The sequence below is a fragment of the Botrytis byssoidea genome, assembly GCF_014898295.1.
Source record: "Botrytis byssoidea strain MUCL 94 chromosome Unknown BBYS_038, whole genome shotgun sequence".
In the NCBI taxonomy this organism is placed as follows: Eukaryota; Fungi; Ascomycota; class Leotiomycetes; order Helotiales; family Sclerotiniaceae; genus Botrytis; species Botrytis byssoidea.
The window spans coordinates 217,923-237,524 of NW_024065879.1; the positions used below are offsets into that span (position 1 = coordinate 217,923).

General features: G+C 42.7%; 4 protein-coding genes across 4 annotated transcripts; 1 reads left to right on the forward strand and 3 right to left on the reverse strand.

The window, feature by feature from the left end:
• Positions 1-1,503: 1,503 nt before the first annotated feature.
• Positions 1,504-3,620, forward strand: EAE97_011563 (uncharacterized protein; the record flags this gene model as incomplete). Its single annotated transcript, XM_038882078.1, has 2 exons — positions 1,504-1,645; positions 1,729-3,620. The coding sequence occupies 2 exons, from the start codon at positions 1,504-1,506 to the stop codon at positions 3,618-3,620; spliced, it is 2,034 nt and encodes a 677-aa protein (XP_038727129.1).
• A 3,188-nt stretch (positions 3,621-6,808) lies between these two features.
• EAE97_011564 (uncharacterized protein) lies at positions 6,809-9,045 on the reverse strand (the record flags this gene model as incomplete). The annotated part of the gene is made up of 2 exons (XM_038882079.1): positions 6,809-7,288; positions 7,357-9,045. 2 exons carry the CDS (start codon positions 9,043-9,045, stop codon positions 6,809-6,811), a joined length of 2,169 nt encoding a protein of 722 aa, XP_038727130.1.
• A 3,942-nt stretch (positions 9,046-12,987) lies between these two features.
• EAE97_011565 (uncharacterized protein) lies at positions 12,988-13,829 on the reverse strand (the record flags this gene model as incomplete). The annotated part of the gene is made up of 2 exons (XM_038882080.1): positions 12,988-13,287; positions 13,361-13,829. 2 exons carry the CDS (start codon positions 13,827-13,829, stop codon positions 13,175-13,177), a joined length of 582 nt encoding a protein of 193 aa, XP_038727131.1. The 3' UTR covers positions 12,988-13,174.
• A 353-nt stretch (positions 13,830-14,182) lies between these two features.
• Positions 14,183-18,124, reverse strand: EAE97_011566 (uncharacterized protein; the record flags this gene model as incomplete). Its single annotated transcript, XM_038882081.1, has 9 exons — positions 14,183-14,494; positions 14,657-14,799; positions 14,860-14,890; positions 14,942-14,990; positions 15,046-15,175; positions 15,239-15,259; positions 15,342-15,545; positions 15,615-17,862; positions 17,909-18,124. The coding sequence occupies 9 exons, from the start codon at positions 18,122-18,124 to the stop codon at positions 14,237-14,239; spliced, it is 3,300 nt and encodes a 1,099-aa protein (XP_038727132.1). The 3' UTR covers positions 14,183-14,236.
• Positions 18,125-19,602: the final 1,478 nt, after the last annotated feature.

The following is a 19,602-nucleotide window of genomic DNA, read 5'->3' on the forward strand; positions in this document are numbered from 1 at the left end:
TCTTTCAAAAGTGTGCACCCGTTGCACAGAGAGTAGGTTACCCATGAATCCATGATACATACATATCTTCGAGTTTATCGAGTAACCATCAAACGAGTAAGAGATTGTGGACAAGTCAAGAAAGCCTGACAAAGAAAGGAAAACTCAAAATCATTTAAATGTCTACCTATCACATTTGACACAGCCGATCAGGACTTGTCGATCTATCCACCTAGAACCCTTGAGATCATTTGAGAAGTTTAACAGAAAGTACCCATATTGATATCAAGAAGAGGATGAGTTCACGGATCCTTAGAGTAGGTGCCAGCTATGTTCGATGTGCTATTGTACGATATGCGATGTGTTATCGTTCCATCGATCCATCGTGCCAGTTGAATGGTATTCGTAGTACAAACACATGCAAGCAAGCAAGTATACCAGGAATGGGAGCAATAGGGTAAGGGAGAGGAGTAAAGATAGGTGGGGGGCCGACTTGGAGTAGGTTGCATAAGAGGCGCCTCGCGAAAATAGCACAAAATCGCCTTCTTTTACCGCTGAGTTTCCCCACTGGGCCAGCCACACCTGTTCCTTAACCGACCCATATAAAGCTTAGTGCGGTAGGTTTTCATCAACAAGGGGGGTGAAAAGAGAAAGACAAGGGGCACGGAGAAGGATGGGATCAAATGCAGCAACTATGACTAGGGTCTTGGTGGATACGGCATTTTGTGGAACTAACCCCAATGCATGGATTATCATCATCTTCACCAATCATGATTTTTGAAACTATCCATAATGCCATGTTGGATAATATTTCCTAATGTTCCTTTAGGCTCGTTCGTGAATGCTGCCCCCATGCGATGCGGCCACTTTATTTTACTAGCCCTCTTTTTATATTCCCTAGTCTAATCCTATGCCTAGTGTACAACGGCACCCACCTTTCATCCACCATGCCTCAATGGGAAGTATCCTATATTCGGACCTAGTTGAAATCGTCTTCTCATAGGGCCAAAGGGGCACCAACTGGTAGCCGCACGTGTGCATGTACGTTCGTGGGCGGGAATATGAGCTAGGTAGATGAATGCAGGAAAAATAGCATCACTCCATTCGATATCCAGAAATAGATTTTCCAAATCTTCCCATGGCTGAAGATGATTATTGTACATCTTTTCGACATCTTCATATATAGGTCATGAACATGCAACCATTACCTCACTTTCTTCATTGAGGCTCTCGAACATCGAAACAAAAAGGTCAATTTCTTAGTCCCTCCCTCCCCGCATCGTCGTCGTTAGATTGTTGTCTCTACCTAATTCAACATCTACCACCCGCTCAACCCACTCATTTACTCAAGGTCAAGCTGGACTTGATTTGAACCGACACTCATTAATTTTATCAGTCCCCCCGGTCTCGCCAATCACCTACGCTACTAACCCCAGTCTCTCATCGCAATATCACGCACTTCGAACCGAACTCACACTCTCGCCGCCCCCACTATTATCTACTGCTGGTACAGTACAAATACAAATGTCAACACAACCCCCCAACGCTCAATCAGCAATCAGAACGACGAACGTCAACATGGCTGTCGCTCAACCCAAACCAAAAGCTCCTAAAGCTGCTCCTGCTACAAAAGGAAAGATGCAAATGCATAGACGATCAAGGACAGGTTCGTTCGACTTTAATTCATCTCTTCGATATTCTTTGATATCTCTCATCGTCCGACTTTATATACTGACCTTAGCTATCAAGGTTGTTACACATGTAGATTAAGAAGAAAGAAGTGTGATGAAGGTGCCATAACTTGCAGTGCTTGTAAGCATCTAGGTTTACGATGTGAATACAAGAGACCTTCGTGGTGGGGAAACAATGAGTTGCGCCGCCAGCAAAAAGAGATTATCAAGACTATCATCAAGCGAAAGAAGCTCACGGAAAAGACAACCGCACCATCTCAAGCTCAAACACAACAAGTTATGTCATCGAGTATCGATACCCCTCCTGGACTTACACACTCATTACCTACCTCTGCAACATACTCCGACTCCTTAGACCGCAATCGATCATCATCAATTGATTCTCAATTATCTCTCTTTGATTTCAATGCCCCTCCCATGGCCGATTACACTGCTTACAATGCGCAAATGCACTCATCGCATTCTCAATACGCAATTTATCCCGAATACTCACCTTATGAGATTGATGTAAAGACAGAACGACAAATGTTTGTTAATGATGTTCCTACTCGCCGCGAATCAACCATCTCTACCTTTAGCACGTTCCATCCACCACCACCACCCGAATCGATGTTACCATCCTTCCCAATTGATCATGAATGGGATACTGTATACAATGAAAGACATGAAGTATTAGCAGAGGAAGCATTGAACATGAACCTCTTCGATTTCTCCCACGGCCCACCATCATCATTCCGCCAAGTTGCCATTGAATTGGATGAGGGTGATCAAAGACTTCTCGATCATTTCGTCTCAGATGTTCTACCTACTATATTTCCAATTCTCGAAAGCAATCAACACGGTTCCGCACGAACAGATTACATCCTCCCAGCACTCCAAAGCAACAAATGCTACCTACACTGCTGTCTCAGCATCTCCGCTCAACATTTCAAATCTACTATGAACATTCAAGGAGAACAAATCGATAACGATATCATGCGCCACCGATATGCAACCATCTCGGAACTTTGCGAAGCTCTCAATCGCGACACTGATCACGTATCGATATTGGAAGCTACGTTGGGAATGATCTTCTTCCAATGCTCGGTCGGTCGATTCGACGACTCTCTCCCCGATATTCCATGGCATCAACATTTCCAAGCTGCCATTTCTCTTGTTCAAAAACTCGAATTGCCACGTCTCGTTACCGAATCGCATGATCTGATGCCTTTCAACATGACTTTGACGGCTTGGATCGATATCCTCGGTTCGACCATTCAAGGCCGTGCACCCACATTTGCTCACACATACAGAGAAAAGCATTTGTCGCAAACCAACTCATCTCTCGGCTTGAGAGAACTCATGGGCTGTGAAGATCGCGTTTTGTATCTCATTTCCGAAATTGCATGTTTGGAAGCTCTCAAGAATGATGGCATGGATGACATTCAGCTATGTCAACACGTCCATGCTCTCGGCGATCAAATCGGGCTTACGGAAATCGGTGAAACCGGTCCCCGTATTCCATTCAATGCTCATGGTATTCTCAGTCCCAAGCAATTGAGCAAGAACATGACCGCTGCGTTCCGTCTCGCAGCTCGTATCTATCTCTGCAGTCTCGTTCCTGGCTTCTCCCCAAGTCAAGATAGCTGCGTTGGTTTGGTTAACAAACTGACTCAAGCACTTGAATATATCCCCGCTGGACCTGGAGGCTACGATCGTAGTCTCGTGTGGGTTTATCTCATTGGAGGCTCTGTCAGTACTACTCATTCTCCCTTCCGTCACCATTTTGCCGAGCGTCTCGCTGCTCTCGGAGATCTCGCCAACCAAGGAAGTTTCGGTCGCGTATCGACTCTTCTTAAGGAAGTCTGGAGTCATGTGGATGGTAGATATAGTCCTGGTGGTGGTGAAGCACATTATGTCTCCTGGAGAGAGGTAATGCAGATGAAGGGTTGGGATTTCTTGTTGATCTAGAAACCTCGACTTGGATATCTTCCACTGGCATGGAAGATGGAAGAACTTCATATTGCAGTGCTGTGATAGAGTAGTGATACTTCATCATATCATCACGCCGGGCATTGAGCCCATCTAGTTACCTACTAGACCCCAGACAAAACGAGATTTTCATGAGATATGGAAGGATTAATGGATATGTAGTACTATGAGCTACGAGATGAGATGAGAATGAGAGATGCATGTACGGTGTTAAGAGTTAAGAATCATTGAGATCAACGAGGAAAAAGACAAGATGACGACGAGGAAGATTTTTCATTCTGAGGTTTTTTTTTTGTTTTCGAAAGCATACCATGGATTGCATTATCATTATCATTTGGCATACCCCATTCATTTTTCTCCTTGGCAAGCAATGGCGTTACGGCAGATTAAGAGAGAATCAGAGATATATGTATGTGTTTGGAATCACGAGAGGAAGGGAGGAAATACCAGTCAGGCAGGCGTTTAGAGGCATTTGTGTGTTTTTTGTTTTTTGTTTTTTTTTTTTGGTTTCACCTACATACCACCATTTACTTAACTTTCTATCGTTGAAACATTTATGTATATTATTATCCTAACTTTTTGGGAATGAGAAGAAGGCTATAGAGCTGGGGATTATGGGGAAGGAGAGGATTGAAGATGCTTCTGGGATTATTTGTATAGGGTTCATATTATAGTATTTGCATATGGGTTGAGCGCTCACGCTGCTCCCCTGTTAGGGATTGGGATTGGGATTGGAGTGGATGAATAAGTAAGGAATAGGAATTCAAAAGATTAAAAGAACTTGAAATTGCAGTTTGATGAATGATCTTTGTGAGATTTTTCTTTGAGATTTTCCAACATTGGGGTAGTCATTTATCCATATACAGCAAAACATGCTACCTGTTATTTCGAAATATGAAAGTTTATAGAGATATATCGTTTTTTTTTCTTTCTTTCTCTCTTCTCTGACAGGTTCCCTTGACGAGAAAAAAAAAACGCGATCTATAGAATATCGACTCCGAGACTGCAACCCCATGAAGTCAGTCAATCATCTAGATTTCTTTCTCCCTTTCTTTCCTTCTGGTTTCCTCACCCGCCTCCTCAAGGTACGCCTAACACACCAATAAGAAGTCCGCAGTAACTAGCTAAATGGCTCTCGATTACTTGATGGTGTATCTGACCGTGTGCCACTTACCCCTCCCCTTTAGCCGCACCAGCTCTCAAACTCCACTGTCCGTCCCTCCTTCCCTCCATCTCTCCATCCATGCATTTCCGCACCGATCGAAAAACCGCAGTAATCAATCGACTGTACAGAGTATATTAGATCAAAACACACACACGAGCAAAGATCCACAACGAAACACAACGAGAACCGATGTCCGCCTGCATCTATATCCAGCATTGCGTACCTAGGTAGCTCAAGACATTGTTCGGTTCGTATGTATGTATGTATGTGTTTTTGTACTATGATGTATAATATATGATTTGCAAGGTATGGTGTATGAGTAAAGCAGGTAGGTAGGTAGGTAGGTAGGTACGGAGAGAAAAACAGGTGCGGGCGAGATGAAATGCATATGTATCATACGATACATCTATACGATATCATATCCTGATACATCCCCGGCACTCTCAACCGAAAGACAAAAGTCGGGATCGATGGATTATTGGAAAGCTCTTCTTTTCCCCTATTTCTGAGAGATGAGGTATATACAAGTATCTAGATGGATACCTGGATGCCTACTCGTAGATGTAGATGAATAGACGAATAGATGAATGAATGAATAAATAAACGTATGAATATCACCATCTCCCACCCCCTTTTTTTTCATTTTAAATATCCATCTTACTTATTCCTTACTCGCTTACTTGCTTCGTATTATACAACGAGTTCACCAGTCGGGAATAAATGAATGAATGAATAAATACTAAACAATAAACACTTATCTCCTACCTAGGTATTCACCCTCCAACAGGTAGAGAAAAAGTATACCAGCCGGAAAAGTAGACATAAAATAGAAACAATTCTGTAAAAATGTATATATCCTATATATTCAATACTCAATCCCCTATTCTTGAATTTCTCTCTATCCCCATCCCTCAACAATTATAATTTCCATCATTTCCATCATTTCACTTCATTAATTCAATTCATCCAATTCATGCATAGTAAATACCATAACCCCCCCTCCACATGAAAATCTCCAACTCCAACTCCAACTCCTCATCTCCTTTCAGAACCTCACTCCTCATCACTCCTCATCTCATCTCATCACACATCACCCACAACAATTCGCCCCCCTCTCTCTCTCACTCTCACACACACACCAACAAACAAACCTCAACCCTCAACCTCATCTCCAATCTATACCTCCCTCTCCATCCCTCTTCATCCCTCCTCATCCACATCCACACTCGCCACCCCTTCCTTTCCCTTCCTTTCCCTCCCCCATCCCCATCCCCATCCATCCATCCATCCCCTTCCCTTCCCTTCCTATCCATCCCCTTCCATCCATCCATCCGCATCCGAAAAATCCCCTCTCTTCCCTACTCCTCCCTATTCCTCCCTTCACAATCCATTCAACCCTCCCTCCCTTCTCATTTTGTTGCACATCTCTCGGTACATCACGGAAACCAATCCTCTTCACCCCTCTTCACCCCTCCTCAACCTCTCCCGATTATCGTATGGTATCATATCGTATGGTATCGTATCATGTCATCACATATCTAGCTCATTCGTTCTAGAACCACAAGAGAAAGAGAGAGAGAAACCACACCATCCCATCGACCCTCACTCACTCACGCACGCATTCGATATGATATACCTACAGATACGCACATACATATCAGCTGATATCAACATGGCATGACATGATCGTGAGGATTCCGGTCCGCTCCGCTCCGCCGTATCAAACATGCACACCACATTTTTCATAATTAGATTGAACTATTCACCTCATCAAAAAACAGAAAACATGAAATCCTCTAAAAGTTGATTGATCGATCGATCGATCGATTGATCATCGCTTCCACATCTAAACTACTGTACACCTACACGAAATTGTATGTAGGACGACTGGACTGGTACTGTACATTCCACTCATTCATCCATCTTTTCCTCGCAATTCCTTTTCATGCCCAATCAACTCGCTCCAAACTCCTTTTACCCATCAATCCATCTACAAATAATCTCACGACTTCCCAGCTCCTCTAACAGCTGTAATCCAATCCTCTTCTCCCATTCCCTCAGCACCAATTCCCCCTCGAAGAACTTCCAAAATTTCTTCATCATTACTAACGCTATGAAGTTTACTTTCCAAAGATCCAAAAAGTGCCACCGCCGCTCTAACCAATACTGAATCGCCTTCAAAAACTGTTACATCCCATAATCTACTCGCATTATCAAAGGATATCGAGCTTGTGAATAGAGATACAAACGTATCACGAAGGTAAACATCTGGATTAAAGTTTAATTCTTCCGATGTGAGATGAGAATGAAGACGTGGAAACTTTTGTGATAGAGTGGTGAGGAAGAGGTCATAAACACGAGAGATGGCGCCGGAGTCATTGGTGTGGAAGGACAGAGGAAGAGGTCGATTGAGAATATTTGAGAGAGCTTGAAAAGACGAGGAAGGATCGGGAAGGTTGAGAAGAAGTATGGCTGCGATTGTCTACTCAAGAATTAGTTTTCCATTTTTAAAGGATAAAAGGTAGACAAAAAAAGAGAATTGTGACTTACACTTGTTCCATGTACGTAACCCACATCACTCCTGTACATGGAATAAGCTTTGAGAACATCCATTAATGCCACATGCAAAGGACCTTCGGGTTGAAATATTCGTAATTCAGGATATGTCTCCTTGACATCTCTCTCAATTCGTTCAAGCCAACCTTTCTTCCTCTCCTCTTCCGCATTTAATTGGGAACCGCTCTTGATTTTCGTTTCTAAAGCTTGAGCTCTTCGAAGAGCAGCAGTATATGATGAATCAGATAACCCCAAGGGATTTCCAATCGCTCTTAACCACACGGCTCCACGACTTCTTGGCGCTATGCCTCTCCACCATAATTCTCTCGTTCTTCGTTGTCTTATCACATCATCCCAATTGGGTAAAACATGTTCTTCCCAAATCCGTAACAAAGAACTTGCTGTGTCATCTCTGCAAGTTGATTTGCTACGTTTTTCGGATTCTCTCTGACGCTCCACTTTCTCTGCTGATGCCATCATCTTTTGATATTCTTTGAGATGTCGTCTTTCCTCAGCTGGATCCTTTGGCGGAAGCCATGATGGCCTCGTCCTCGAAAGAACGGCTTCCTTCTCCTTTGATATAGGTAGCGGATCAATCATCAGTTCAGTTCTTCGTAATGGAGGTAATTCGGCGAATGATGATTTCACTCGGGTTGGCTTGGCTGAACGATGGTAATTATGAGTATCAGAATCCCTTCTTTCTTCATCCTCCGCATGTGCCTCCAAAGCTTCTGTCAAAGCCTTTGCTTCTTCACTCAAATCCGACAAAGCTTCGTTCCAACTCTTTGCCCGAGGTTTATTAGAATTAAAATGATTAGTTGGAAATTGTCCCGTCGTTACTCCTCGTGTCATGATCGCTCGTGGTGATCTAAGTTCTCCCTGTTCTGCCGGTTTGGCAGAAGTTCCATTTCCAAGTGGCTTTGTTTTCTCCTTCGCCGGTCTCTCAGGACTCGTCGATGCTGATGGTGCAGCACTCGTTCGTTCTTGTGGAGGCCGCGGCGATATTGGCACATTTTCCAAAAGACATTCATCGGGTACATCATCTCCATCATCCTCATCACATTCCTTTTCTAACTCTTGTATAGTCTTTCGTTCTCGATTCGAAACCCAACTGCCTCTTCTTCCTTTCGCGGAAGCTCCGGATATACTACTTCTTGGACTTGCGCTAATATTTGGGCTCAAACTTCGCTGTCGTGTAAGTGTAGTCGCTAATACAGGTGCACTGGGGCTACTCAATCCTCTTCTGGTTTTTGCTGATGAACTGGGTACAGGAACAATGGCCAAGCCATCCGATGCCGCATTTCTTATCTGTGACCTCAATGTTGGATAACCCTGACGACCTTTTGTAGTCGATGTCAAATCTCGTGGAATTCTAGTATTCCCCTGTGTGGCAGACATGGGAGTTCGTTGTTGTTGTCGCTGTTGCTTTGCTTGACTTCGCAGGTCAGTTGTGAATGTTGAAGAGTATGGATTTGTCGACATTTTGACGGCGAATTCCCCAATGTCGGAGTCAATTCTTGATTCGTCGTCGAGTCCAATCTCTTCGAAATGATTGACATCGGAGAGAATTTCATCGTTATCGGATTGGTACGAGGAATGAAATGAGGAGGATTTCGATCCCGTTAATTCGGGGGGCGAGCCAGGCATTGATGTTGGATAACCCGCATCATTTGAATAGATCATCGCATCTTCAAAAGATGGAATTTGAGGGTAATGGTTTTCTCGTAAGGTAGCTATTTTGGCGGTATTGAATTGAAAGCTGGGATGAAGTGGAGGAGGAGGAGGAGAAGGTGGAGGCGGTATGATGATTTACCGTTTCGAAAAGATGAGATGATACCTGCTCCCCCTGATTATGTTGTGTTACGTATTGATGGATTATCGGTTTTTGAGGCTTGTTCCGAAGGAAGTAAGGAAGGAATGGAAATTGATTTAAATTCGAATCTTGTGAATTTATCGACGTGGAATTGAAGTGAGGAGTGAATTGATTTGAATTGGAGTAGAACGAGGGCTTTTTGAAAGCTTGATTGACTGATTGATTGAACGAGAGTAACAAAAGCCAGGAAATAAATAATGCTTTATTTTTATTTTTAGAAATTAACGATTGTAATGAATGAAAGTTGTCGTAAAAGGTGGTGATGGACGTAGTGAAAATGAAATTGATATTATTGTTGATGTTGATGTACTAGTATTGGATTGTAATGAGTGTTGCTGCTGTAGAAGCTGTCGGTCGAGTTTACTCTCAAATGAAAAAGATATTTTTTTGTTTTCGCTCTTCTTTCGTGGGGGGAAGAGAAGAGATATATTCTATGGGTTCGTTCTCCGTAATGATTCGTTTCTAGATAAGGAAGGAAGGAAAGAAAGACAGATAGAAAGAGTGAAGAGCAAGCAAAGCTGGTGGTGAGTGTGTAGTAGAGTGCAAAGTGTTGGATTGATGGAGGGATGAGATAGATGCTTTGGAGCCAACTTCTTCGATAAAATGAATTGGAGAAATGGTGATGAAAAGTGTACAAAGCCGAGTTTGAAGTGAATTCTGAAGTTATTTCTTAAAAAAAAAAGTAATAACTGTAAAGAAGATTCAAAATCAAGAATCTACAAACAGCAATTGCGAAATGATAATGATAATGGTAATGATAATAATAACAATAACAATAACAATAATAATATTTACAACAGCAACAACCAAAAAGAAGCCCTCAAGTATAATTGATTTCCCACTTTCGTAATTAACAAGGGTAAGAGAATTTCGAGAAGTCGGTCGCGACCTCAAATCTGTAAGGATTGAGTTGATCTTTTAATCTTTTAACTTTTTAATGTGGTCGTAAATGATATTCGGTGGATCATTTCAAATGCTTCATTTAGCAAATCGGTGGGTCGTGGAAGAAAGATTCGAACAAACTGGGGATAGATAATACTCCCTCCCCTGATTCTGATATTTTGAGAAGAGATGAATGTGTATATGAATGTGTATATGAATATGTATATGAATATGTATATAAATGTGTATATAAGTGCGTATATGAATGCGTATATAAGATGAGAATATGTATATGTTTACAAGTTTATAAACTTATATGTATAAAAGTAATGAGTATGTGAGTTGTGTCTATTGTACATCTACATATAGAAAGATATCCAATACATAAACAGAGATACGTAGACAGGAAGGGTTAAATAGTCAAAGTAGTCAAGGTAGTCAAGATAGTCAATCAAGGAAGTGAAGGAAGTCAAATATAAAAGTTTATCATATCATTCAATCCAAGAGATCTCTCCTCCCTCCTTGAAACATTTCTTATCTCCATCTCCATCTCCATCTCCATCCATTGCATCTCCATCTACGACTACACCCTCTTAGTTGACGATCATTCAAGTGGTCGTGTACTATCCAAACCCAAAAGCAAGCGAAGTAAACCAGTCTATTGTTCCCGCTGCGACCGATCTCTCAAGAATTGAGTTTGGAAGTATGGAAGTTTGGAACCCGTTCTATCAATGAGTGAGTAACTAGCTGGTACGAGTAGTTCGTAGCTAGTAGTGCAGAGAGAGATAAGAGATCCCACACATCTAATAGCGGTGAATGCAAAATTAGATGAGGAGGAATCGAGAAGAGACATCGGGACATCGAAGTGTATGTGTACCTAGGTATGTGTATGTACCGAGTATGCATAATGACAACTCGGATCCTTAATTAATCAAGTACTGGGGAACGAAGTAACCAGATGTGAATTAACTAATGCTCACACCCGCCAATCCGACAACTAGAAGAAAGACGAGAAAGGGGAAACGAAAGGTACCTACAGTACTTCGTAAATAAAACCCCCAAAACCGTCCGAATCGAATCGAATCAACCACCACCAACCTTTACCGAGTAATCATCCATAATATAAATATATTAAAAAAGGTAGTTACACCTCGGAGATAAATCCAGGCACCCGACACTTTTCATTCGTCAGTCAAATTCTGCAGATTCATGGGTAGGATATCGTAGAGTGAGTAGCTTTCAAATTTCAAATCAAATTCAAATCCATTCACATCGACCGTTGTGGCGCTTGGTAGTATATACCTACCTACCTACCTACATACTCGTTCGTACACATACACACATATACATACTACTTGGAGCCTATCTATCCATTCTCCCATTAATCCATCTCTCTCCTTGAATGTCCTTTCCACCTCCATACCTCAATACCCAAATACCTCAATACCTCCATACCTCCATACCTCAATACCCAATCACCAAAGAACCCAATACAATTCTATTATATTCCCCCATCTCCCATCCCAAAGCACTTTAACCCAAGAGCAAGCCAAAACACCAAGAACCTCTCTAGTACCTACTTCCGTACCTACCTACCTACCTACTCACCTACCTACCTACCCATCATCCATCTACGTAATTCTCATAAGCCACTTACTTACATTATATTACCTTACCAATCATCTCCTCCCACCAATCCAATCCAACCCAATCCAATCACCTACCCAGACCTTTCCTCTCTTCTCCTCTCCACACATCAACGCACACACAAACACACAAGCGGGGGAACCCATTCATTCATTCATCTGAACAAAGTTCAATTCAATCCAACTCAAAAAACAATCATCCATCCATCATCCATCCATCATCCATCCATCAAATGACAAATCCACCATATCACTCGTACAATATATTAATAAAGTACCTATTTTCCTTATCGATTCCTACAAGGAAGAGGCTTGCTGGACGGGAAACCATCACTCAATTACACCAATCGATGATATGATTCGATGATCCATGAAAGATTACTGGTAGGTATTCCTAGAGTTAAATATATACAATATGCCAGGTAGGTACTAGGTAGACATGGGATGATGGTATGGTATCAACATGAGGTTTCCTGCCTGGTTATGTATTCCAATTATTCCAATCTCATACCTCCCTATCTACTTCTGTATGTACATTGTGTAATTTTATAAGATATAAGATATACCTACCAAAAGAACCAACAAACAATCCAATATTCCCCCCCAATAACCCATTCCATTTCATTCATTCCACTCACTAATCCCTCCAATTTCCATCTTAAGAAAAAAAGGCTCCATCCAGTACTTACTTCCAAGTACCCATCAGAAAATCTCGCAGATCAAACAGAAATCTATTGCTAAGGAAAAAGGGATGGTCGATGAGACTCGATGGTGCTAGTCTCCATGCGTGCTAGCATTCTACCCAGGCCAGCTGAAGGACGAATATTATTCTCCATCTAATTTCGGTACGTCCCCCGGAGACAGCGGGAAAAGACGATACACGGTGACGCGGGACAAGATTTTTTTTCCATTCGTTAGGTCTAGGCCCCAACGCTACAAACTGGCTCTTGCGTTCAAATTTCCTTTCGACTTTCTGGCTACATGTAGCTTGGTTCGGATTGTGATCTTTGGGTCGGCCTTGCTCCCGAAAGAGTCGTTTTGACTCTGGTTACTTTCTTGTGAGACTACGCACTGTTATGTGTGTGTACCATGGTTAAAGTGGTGACCTCCTGTATGTTTCTCGATTAAAGGGTTTTCTGGAAGACAGGCATGGAAAGGATCTTGGGCTGCGTGTGCTGAAGTATTGACTGATAATACTGGTGCGGGCAAAGTTCGGTGGAGGCCTATTGAAGATTCAAAAGGGGAAAGAAGCTTCAGTAAAATGGTTCCTCCCTCCTTATGCGAATGCAAATGCGGAATGCTCCCACTCAAAGAATTGATCAATCCTCGACACTTATTTCAATCGTCCCGCAACGCATGGTATAAGACTTTGGATCCTAGCCTTGTATGAATTCTGGAAAGTTCCTATGGCTCAAAAGAATTTTACACCCTGTTGATCTTCCTGTCCGAAAACTTGAGCTTTTCCCCTCTTCACCAGTATCGCCAATGCTTTTTGTAATATTTCCGTATCTAACCCGTGGAATTCTATTGCCAATCCATCCGTTAGCATACTCCCCTACAAACCCAAATAACCAGAAGACAAAAACAAATAACATACCAGCACCCCTGCCTCCCTCTCCCTCAACCAACTCATAAAGTGTCAATACACTCCCTCTCTGGCCCGTCTCATCCACCCATTCCTCAATAACTCTCGCCCATTCATCTACCTTCCTCCACCAAACCCAACATATATCTCCACCTACTTTCCCATTCCCCCCTCCGCCAATCCACTCCACTCTCCCCTCCTTTCTCATAAACTCCAATACCTCTCTCAAACCTTCTTCATCCAATCTCCTATTGATCCTCTCATTTCTGAATAACTCGGAAGATAACAATGTAGAAACCGTAAGACGAAACAAACGATGAAACGCAAAATAGGAAAGGATTAAATCGCTCCATTTGCGCAGTTGCGCATGGAGAGTCGAAGAGGTAGGTTGGAGGGTGAAAAAGGGAGGAAAAGAATGTTCGCGCGGAAATTTAAAGGTTTTGGCAGAGGTGACAGAAGTTTGAGTGTGAAGAGTACTCATTTTGAGTTGGGGATTGAGTTGTGTTGTGATGTGATGTGATATGATATGACGGCAGTTGTGATGGAGAGTCAGGGTGGGAGCTTTGGTGAGGGGAATTCGGTCAGCCTTGTATGGTCCATGCGTAGCAAGGCTTAGTTAGAGGTTAGGTAGCCTTAGTTTCCGTGTTGATCATTATTTATTTCATCATTGCTCTCTCATTTTTAGATTGAAGAATCGAATACAAAACGTGGAAAAAAGAAAAAAAATTATATTTTACAAGTGACGAAGAATACAAATAAGTCAATCATTCAAAATAACGGTCTTCCAAAATCAAAATCAAACATACACCATTATCAAGCCTCAATCTTTAACAAACCTTCTCTATCCTCTTTCAGTCTTCCCTTTCAAATTCATGCTACAACCTTTACCTACACACTAGGAAACCCTAATAACTTGGCCTGGTCAAATGCGAAAGCAGTAGCCAGAGGATAAGCATTTAGTAAGGCGTCGACACCCTTTCCAATGGAATCTTCAGTCGTCGATACCGTTCCATCTGAAAGTGTGACGTTATCATTTCTGGCGGCAGGTCCAAGATCATTATCAAGGTAGCTGGAGACTTGGGAGAGGATGATCGAGGAGCGGGTGGTTAGGAAGTTAGTGAGGTAGGTGCGGTAGGTTGATGCCCACTGAGAGAGAGGAGTGTTAGCTTTTCCCTTGAAGTTGAAAGGAGACATCGTGAGATACTGTTCGTGGGGTAATCGATTATGGACTTTCTTATTGTCCTCGTATCGATCAAAGGCAATACATATGATACGATGGTGCGCAAAGAGATAGTAGGTAGTACTTACGTCTGCTTTAATACCGGCCGTGGTGGTACTATTGGTAGCTCCAATAACGGCATCGATAGCAAGGAGTGCTTTGTAAACACGAAGATTGGTGCTTTGAAACAGATTCGCGATGGCATCATTATTGGTAATGGCCATTGCCACGGCTACTTCTGAAATATATGCTAATTTCTCATCGTTGCTGGTATAACTTTATCGCAATTCACCTGTGAAAGCTTGTGCTTTGACAGTGCTTATCTTTTTGTTTGTTAGTCATGTATCTTATGACCTTTGAATTGAAGAAAATACCTTTTGATCTATTCCAGCATAGTCGGGATTGGTATCACTAGGGAGTGCACTGTATCTATGTTAGAAAAGCCGTGGATACTTGAGGAGGTGATTCGTGGACTTACTTCCAAATAGTCTGTAACCTAGATTTTCCTGCATTGACAGTGTCTGACTGATCAAAAATAGCCTTGAAAGCTGCAAAGTTGCTGCTGTTGACTCTACTTGCGAAGAAGCTTTGCAGAATTATGGAATCATCTATAGATAATGTCATTAGCCTGATGCTCTCGTACTACTATAAAAAGGATACCTGATACTCACAAACACTATCTACGTCAACGGCTAGAAATTTGTTAGGCAAAAGTAACAGTATGCTAATCAACTGCTTGTAAGAGCTGATTATTCGTTCGAGACAGAAACTTACTAGGAGCATTCGTTTTCCAACCAATTCCCGATCCAGCCTTTGTATACCCAACCGCATTTGAATTTATCAATTGAGAAGCAAGCGCTGCGTCGGTAACTTTTGTAAAGCCAAGTGCGGGACAGATCGTTGCGTTCACAGGAGTATCTTGCAAAACATACCAGTACTCTGTTTGAGTACCTGCTTTACTGACTAGAGTAGATGCATCTTCATATATCAGATCAGCTAAATTACAATCTTTGATTAATTCGTGGGCTTTAGGAGTGGTATACATACCAGGAATCGAAGGAACATCCACGGAACCAAAAACACACGAATTGGCAGCGTCAAACGAAGTAAATGATCTTGTGGCTCGTTTGGATACCTTTGACTGTAGATCGGTAGTAGATATACGACCAGCAATTGTTGGGGGCAATTTGCGAGATTGCAAAGTGGTACTGTTGGAGAGAGAAAGCGAGATATCGCCAGAACCAGAGTATTGATAACATGTAGAGCAATTTCCTCCTGTGGTGGCTGTACAAGCGGGAGACGAAGCGATTGATGTGGATAAAGGAGCTGGGGTTGAGGAGGGAATGGCAGTTTCGGTTGGATTATTTTCTGGAGTTTCTGGCTGGGATGTTTCGATTGGATCGGGTGATTCGGCTGGTCCGGAGGCTTCGGTTGGTTTTGATGGCTCAGATGTTTCCGATGGGGATGGAGATGAAGGTGGAGTAATCTCAGGCTCTACGGGAGAGGTAAGAGATCCTGTGGAAATGGCCTGCGAAGTGGATTTGGTTTCTGGAGTTGATGGATTGAGTTCGGAAGTGGAGGGGTTGGAAGGAGCAGGTGTGATTTCGGGTTGAGTGGAAGATGTTGAGGAGCTGGTTGAAATGCTTTGAGGAATTTCTTCGGAGACGGGAGATGAAGGTGTGATTTCGGGTTTGGTGGAAGATGTGAGGGCTTCGGTGGAAGTACTTTTAGAGATCGCCTCGGAGATGATAGTTGAAGAGATGGTCCTGGAAAGCGAAGATTCCGAGGAAGGCAGTGTGATTTCGGGCTGTATAGAAGATGTGAGGGGTCCGGTAGAAATTACTTGGGTTGTGACGGTGGAGGGAGAAGGCGAAGGAGTAATTTCTGATGGCTTGGAAGCTATGTGAGTTTCGGTAGAGATTACTTGTGAAGTCAATTCGGAGACTGAAGTAGATGGGATGGCTCCAGAAGTAATAATGGCGGAAGAACTGGGGGTCGTGGGTCCGGGTGTAATTTCGGGGATTGAATTGGAAGAGAGGGAAGAGATGGAAGATGTTTTTATTGCGGATGAGGGCGAGGGATGGATATCTGCACTGCTTGGGAGTTCTGAGATCGTTGCGGGAGTTGTTTCACTGGATTCGGGGGACACGCTTAATTTGCTTGGGGAGAGGGATTCTGCGGGTGAAGAGGGTGTCGGTTCGAGGGGATGGGATGTGGAAGTAAGCGATTTTGAAATGGGGATTTTTGTTCCGCTTGAGAAGGAACTGGTAGATGAGAGACCAGAAGTATGGATGCTGCTGCTAGATGAAGGATCGGCTTGTGATGTACTTTTCTGCGAGGAGGTCTCTAGTGAAACGGGTTCCGTGGATGTAGATTGTGAGGGAGTGCTAGTCAGCTCGGGGATATGGGAAGATACCTCCAGACTTGAAGTGGAGAGTTGAGTGGTTGAGAGGGAAGATGGGATGTTACTTGGAGATGGCTTGGTTGAGGTGGGAGCGCTGGGTGTGAGGGTGGGAGTGTGGGTGGAAGAACCTTTGATTGAGGAAATTGAGGAGAGGGTTGATAGGGATGATGAGGTGGCAGAGTGAGGATTCGAGTTAGGGTTAGTACTAGTACTAGTACTGGTACCAGTACTACTTTGCTTTGTTGAAGTCTGACTTGAGGAGAGACTGCTAGGGGAAGGAATCTTAGAAGAGATAGTACTAGAAGTTGTCGATTTTGAAGTCGTGGCTATGGAAGTTGTCTTGGGAGTTTCGGAAGCTATACTCGTCGTGATAGTGGATATGGAGGGTTTCGAAGTAGTGGGGACTGTCTGTATAGTTTTGGAACTAGTGGAAGTTGCTGTCGTTTTGGGAGTTTCTGAAGATAAACTTGTCTTGCTAGTCGATGATTTAGATGTAGTAGAGGTTGTTTGTGTGGTCTTCGAACTCGTAGTCACAGAAGTTGGAGTTGGCTTTGGAGTAGTTGCTGTAGTTTTTGGAGTAGTAGTTGCTTGTGCTACAGTTGTTGTCTTGGGGATTGTTTTGGTTGTTTTAGTAGTCGGCTTTGCAGTAGTTTTATGAGTCCTAGCTTTTGCGGCGTCTTCCACTGCTCGATTCTCTAGATTTACAGAGACCACTGGTGCTTGGGGATACAAGTCGTTGCTGATGGTGTATGTTTCCCCACTTTCAAATGTTGAGCTTTCACCATAAGTTCCTGGATCGGAAGGCTTAATGCACCGGGATATGATATCCTGGAGTGCTTTCGTACAATGCTCCAAGGTTGAACTGAAGCTATCACTGCGCTCAAAAGAGATCTACTTCGATTAGTATGTCAAATTGAATGTTTCTTGGGTGTCTTACCTGGAAGTCTGAGAAGTTCACATCCCCTGAAGTCTTTCCTGATACACCCGCCGAACAAAACTGGGAGATTTGATCTTGAGAATTGAGGAATGCAGCTAGTATCTCGCCAGAAGGGTCCCCAGAAGCTCGAGTCTGGCCATTGCAGATTGCGGCAAAAGAAGTCGATATAGAAGAAAGAATGAAAGCGGTTCTGAGAACCAAATTGATAGGAGACATGGTAAAGACTGAATGTGATATTGGCACCAGAAAGGAATGACTGGGAATACCAATGAACAAAGTTTTAGAAAGGAAATCTTAAGGAAAGGATGGGAATGATTTGCGAAATGGCTTGGTAGGTATTATCACATCTCTATATATGCGATACCAGAGAGTGAGTTTCTGGATCCCCCTAAGATCGACGATATAATTTTTCATTGCCGAAATGATGCTAAAGTATCTAACGGGATGGATGAGAAGAGGAACTATTGAGAATCCTACGACACGACGTGAGTATTACAGTTTTGAGGCACAGCTTGTGAATGTTACCGATAGCGAGTTATACAGCGTGCTATCATGGTAATGAGATCCAGGCAATCGCTAACTAGAGGGGAAATTGAGGGAGGAATCTCCCAGAGAGTGTTGTTGATCACTTGGGTATACCCACTATATCAAAGTTCCAACGGATTCTCAGTTTTGAGAACTGAAAATATTGAGAAATCATAGTATGTATGATCATTCTTCCACGCTGCAACGTCTTTCCACTACCAGTAAGGCTGGACCTGGCCACGACATGTGAATTTCCCTTCATCGATGTTACATGACTCGAAGGAATGTACGACGTGATCCTCTTACCCAATGTACGGATCCGTTTTCTATATAGAGAAATTTTCGGAATTTAGTGTTGATTGTACTGTAAGTTTGCTCCGAGTTTTCATTTGATAATGTGGAAGGTAGGTTGTCAATCAGTAGCTTTCAATTCATGGACCCAGTTAAAACCCTGAGAACATTCGAAAGGCTGAGTGTATAGAAAATCCAAATGTTTGAATTATTGCAAACATCCAAAACGATAAATCATCTTCTAATAATCAAAAGCCTCACATTATCCAATTCCACCCAAACCACGAATACATTACTCACCAACCCACCTCTCATCATCCTTTTTTCTTCGTGGTATACCACATGCAGTTTCAAATTGTTGGTTCACACGGCTGTACATGCCCGAATACTATATCATGATGAAAATAGAATCAAGAAGGGGGCTCTTTAGATGAATCATGTAAGCTCGCTTGAGATAGGTTGTGTACCCCGTATTTGAAACACCAATCAGAGATCTTTGGATGACGACTTCCAAGTTTGTGAAATTAAATTATATGTTGGATCGTGATAACGAACAACTAACTGTTGGTTTCTATAAACAGAATTGAGATTTTGGGGTTGTTTTCTGGGGGCGATTGAAGATTTTAGATGTGCTTTTCTGTTTGTGGTGTGGTATGGTGTGGTGTGGAATTTTGTGGGGTCTGGTTCTGATTTGCGGTTCTTCTTGATTGTTTGCTTCCTGTTGGTGAGATGAAGATATTGTCTGCAGAATGGATTTTCTTTGAAGGACGATTTACCAAAGGTAAGGTCTGTTCAATTAAATCTTCCCATTCGGTACCATTTGAGCTTTGTCGTCAGTGCGAAATTATTGCAACAATGAGTGGTGGGTGCCCCTACAC